The 3,780-nt window shown below is 36.8% G+C and overlaps 1 protein-coding gene across 1 annotated transcript; it reads right to left on the reverse strand.

Moving 5' to 3' along the window:
- Nucleotides 1–357: 357 nt before the first annotated feature.
- LOC139893607 (leucine aminopeptidase) lies at nt 358–3,565 on the reverse strand. Its single transcript, XM_071876770.1, has 4 exons — nt 2,511–3,565; nt 1,283–1,516; nt 875–1,201; nt 358–792 (listed from the first exon to the last, which is right to left on the reverse strand). The coding sequence occupies exons 1-4, from the start codon at nt 3,495–3,497 to the stop codon at nt 493–495; spliced, it is 1,848 nt and encodes a 615-aa protein (XP_071732871.1). The 5' UTR covers nt 3,498–3,565; the 3' UTR covers nt 358–492.
- Nucleotides 3,566–3,780: the final 215 nt, after the last annotated feature.

The raw sequence follows: 3,780 nt of genomic DNA on the forward strand, positions 1-3,780 counted from the left end.
ATACCAGAACTTGTTTTCAAGACTCAAGGCCCTGATGACATTCACTGAGATTGCCTAAAATCATCCCTGAAATTGCTACTAGTTTACTTGACATATGATCAACTACATAATTAGGGTTTTCTAACAGCCCCCAAAAAACAGGCGACCCACATATTAGTGTAACTTGAACCCAACCCCAAGTTTCACTATTCATCTGGGTCAGCCAAGTTATTAGTTACAACCATTTAACGAACAACCCATATCTCAGTTACTATATCAACAGCCATCGATTTTCAGGGCCACTCAGAAACCAATGGCCTTGAACAATGGTTTCGAGCTTCCCAAAAATATATGGTCAAGCAATTTAAACACACAAAATATACCCTACACAATGAGAAACATATTCATAAACGCGTGTGACTAACGTTAGAGAAAATCGAATCCACGTGAGTTCACCAAATTCAAACCCCTAAACTAACAACTATTCCCATTCAAATTTTAACATACGCATATTTAAAGATGCTTAGACAGAATCGACTCGACAACACCTTGAGCAATGGGATGATAAGTTTCACGAGCTTCTGCAAAAACCCTTTGAGCAAATATCTTATCTTCTTCTTTCTTCGTGTTACCCTGCACAAGCGCCGTGTACAACGGGCGTAAATACTTCATTCGCCCAACTTCCTTTAACGTTTTCTCCACAACATTATAGTATTCACTGCACCTTGAAACAATCGCTAGTTGGAGAAACGCTACTTTCACCTCATAGTCTTTTGATTCTGATAGCCTGTATCGACAGTCCAGGGCTATAACCTGCACCATCAAAAATTAATGATCAATAGCATCACATAATTCAATTATTAATAGATTGCAAAAATGTATTTTTTGTCCACACCTGTGAAGATTCAACAGAGTTAGGGAGATTTTCCAGATAAAGCTCCCATTGTTGTCCATGCCAGCTGGCAACTTCTTCCTCCCTAGGCATCCTACCTTGTTTAAACTCGTGTGCTAACGAAACAATCTTGGTGTAAATATTAGAAACGGGCTCCATTGCATCAGCAGGGATGCCAGTACCCTCAGTCCATGTTTTCAAATCAATGTCATTTTCAATACCAGGAACATTTGCTTTCAAGAAATCAAGAAACATGTTTGTATCAATCGATTGGAACTTGAATGCAGCAATGTATTTCAAAAGGAACTCATCAAATGCTGCCCTCCCAATCTATACATAAAAAAAAATATATTAATAAACATAAACATATTAGAAATGAAATAAAAATGGGATACGCAATAATATGAGTACCTGTCGCTCGATACGCCATAGAAACTGAAAACCTTTTTCATAGGGAACTTGAGAATAAACATCATCTGGATCAACGCCTTCTTGATTAGTTCGAAGTTTTGTTAACTCCAAGTTGTCTTTGAACCTTTCCATTTCATCAACCAAACCTTTCCAACCGATTCCGATATTTAACGCAGCTATATCCTCCCCTTGCACAGCCTCAACTATTCTTCTTTCTGCATAAGTTGTAAATCCCTACCAAAAAAAGGTAAATAATATTATAGTGAAAAATACACTTGCATACAGAATATATAGCACTTATATATCAATCATATAGTATCTTAAATCTTAATTATAAATTGACAAGTCAAGAAAACGTATGGACCTAACATAATTACAAAATTATGTAATAATCACAACCTTGTTTCTAGATTAACTAAATCCATTAGTCCAAAACCATGCATTTCTTTAGATATTGCACTTTCAAGATCATGTTGAGTTAACTATTGTAAAAGTCGGCAGACACGTTGGTTTTGAGACTAGCCTGTCCCGGTTCGCCCAAAAACGCCTTAAAAGTCGGTCAACGCCAAAAAGCCTGGTCAAAGCCGAGCTGAGTCGGCCAAGTCGGGTCTCAGTCGGACAAAGTAAAAGTAAGGTAAAAAAATTTATATTTTAACAAATTAGATTTTGTGCCATATACGTGTCTATGTTGGAAATATTAATTTTTGTGTTTGATATATTTATATGTATGTATGTATGTATAATATATACTCCGTATATATGTTTAATTTATTTCATACTAGTACCAAAAGTCAACATTGGTCAACGCCCGACTCGTCCCTCCAAGGTCCCATCTAACTCTTCCCCAACTCACGACTTTTACAAGCTTGGTTGATTTATTTCTTATGTAAATATATTAGCAACTTCTAAAACTTGTCATCTTGATCATTAAGCCGTTTTCTTTTCCACATTCAAAGGTTTCTATTATCTTCAAAATTTAAACACCCATTTTACACACACAAAAAAAAATAGTTCTAAACTAACATATCAACATTAATCAACCACCTGCCATTATTAATTAATATATAGTATCAATTAATAAAAATTACCAAATTTACCTCATTCAACCAAAAGTGATCAGTAGTTAATATCAACATATCAAAAATTGTTTTAAACTAATATATCAACATTAACTAACCACCTGCCATTAATTAATATAGTATCAATTAATAAAAATTACCAAATTTACCTCATTCAACCAAAAGTGATCATTAGTTTTGTTAGTAATCAAATTCCCAGTCCAGCTATGAGCAAGCTCGTGCGCCACAACCTGCGCACCACTAGCATCGCCCTTAATCACCGTAGGAGTCAAAAACACCATCCTAGGATTCTCCATACCTCCATAAGGAAAACTTGGAGGCAAAACCAACAAATCAAACCTCTCCCAATCATACTCCCCAAACAACCTCTCACCAACTCGAATCATATCTTCCGTACCCGCAAACTCCTTCGCTGCAGCATCAAGAACCGACGGCACAGCCTCAGCATACACCTTAGTCCTGGGACCCACTTCCCTAAACCCTAATTCCCCAACAGCAAACGCAAACAAGTAAGTCGGAATCGGTTGTTCCATCACAAACTCCTCAACTATCCTCCCTTCACCACACCACAAAGACTCACCACAACACAAACCCGAATCACCACATCCGAGTATCGGGTCCCTCCTTTCGAGATGTTTCGCACTCATAACAGCTGATAACTGATGTGGAATGTTCAGCTTGGCATTATATCGAACACGTGGTGTGGGTGTATCTTGACAAGGAAAAATAGACCTAGCGTGAATAGATTGACATTGTGTGTACACAAATGGAAACTTTTTGTTAAACGTTTGAGGTGGTGTCAGCCATTGAAGCGCTGAGCTAGTAACAGAAGTAACAAAAGTTATTAAAATTTTTGAAATATTTGAAACGGAAACAGTCAAAGGTTGACCTTTTATGGGATCAACGTCTGTAGAGAGTGAAAATGGGATCTGGGAGTTGGTTACTGGATCGATTACTGAATTTATGGTGAGTGATCGAGTGTCAAGAACAAGATCGCCGGTGTACGGAGCGGAGAGAGTGAGTAGGGCAGATGATGCGATGGTGGAGGTAGTGAAATCGAAGTAGAAATTGAGAGAGATGTGAGTTGTTAATGGGTGAGTTGAATCGGTGAAGGAATGTGGATCAATTGGTGCCATTGTTGATGATGATATTAGAATTAGGGTTTGAGGTGTGATGGATGATGAATAAGAAGAAAGGGGGATGGTTTTATTTTTTGGGAATTAATTTTATTTTACAGTCAACAGTAGAATATAAAGGTACTCCGTAGCGAATAAGCGAATAAATTAGCTATATTTTATTATATTTTGTTACGCTGTGATATATTCATATTATCATATATATACTGTACTATATTCTTTTCTTTAATTTATCCGTTGTTTAGTCGTAAAGATGTACTCGTAAACACTAAATATAGTGATA

The sequence above is a fragment of the Rutidosis leptorrhynchoides genome, chromosome 2 (genome assembly GCF_046630445.1).
Source record: "Rutidosis leptorrhynchoides isolate AG116_Rl617_1_P2 chromosome 2, CSIRO_AGI_Rlap_v1, whole genome shotgun sequence".
NCBI classification, from domain to species: domain Eukaryota; kingdom Viridiplantae; phylum Streptophyta; class Magnoliopsida; order Asterales; family Asteraceae; genus Rutidosis; species Rutidosis leptorrhynchoides.

Bases quoted from the DNA above. Each gene is read 5' to 3' on its own strand.
- LOC139893607 (XM_071876770.1), bottom strand. From the start codon at position 3,497: ATGGCACCAATTGATCCACATTCCTTCACCGATTCAACTCACCCATTA. The intron at 1,202-1,282 runs GTACTCATATTA...TTTTATGTATAG, and splicing joins TATGGCGTATCGAGCGACAG to ATTGGGAGGGCAGCATTTGA. The intron at 793-874 runs GTGTGGACAAAA...TTGATGGTGCAG, and splicing joins ACTCTGTTGAATCTTCACAG to GTTATAGCCCTGGACTGTCG.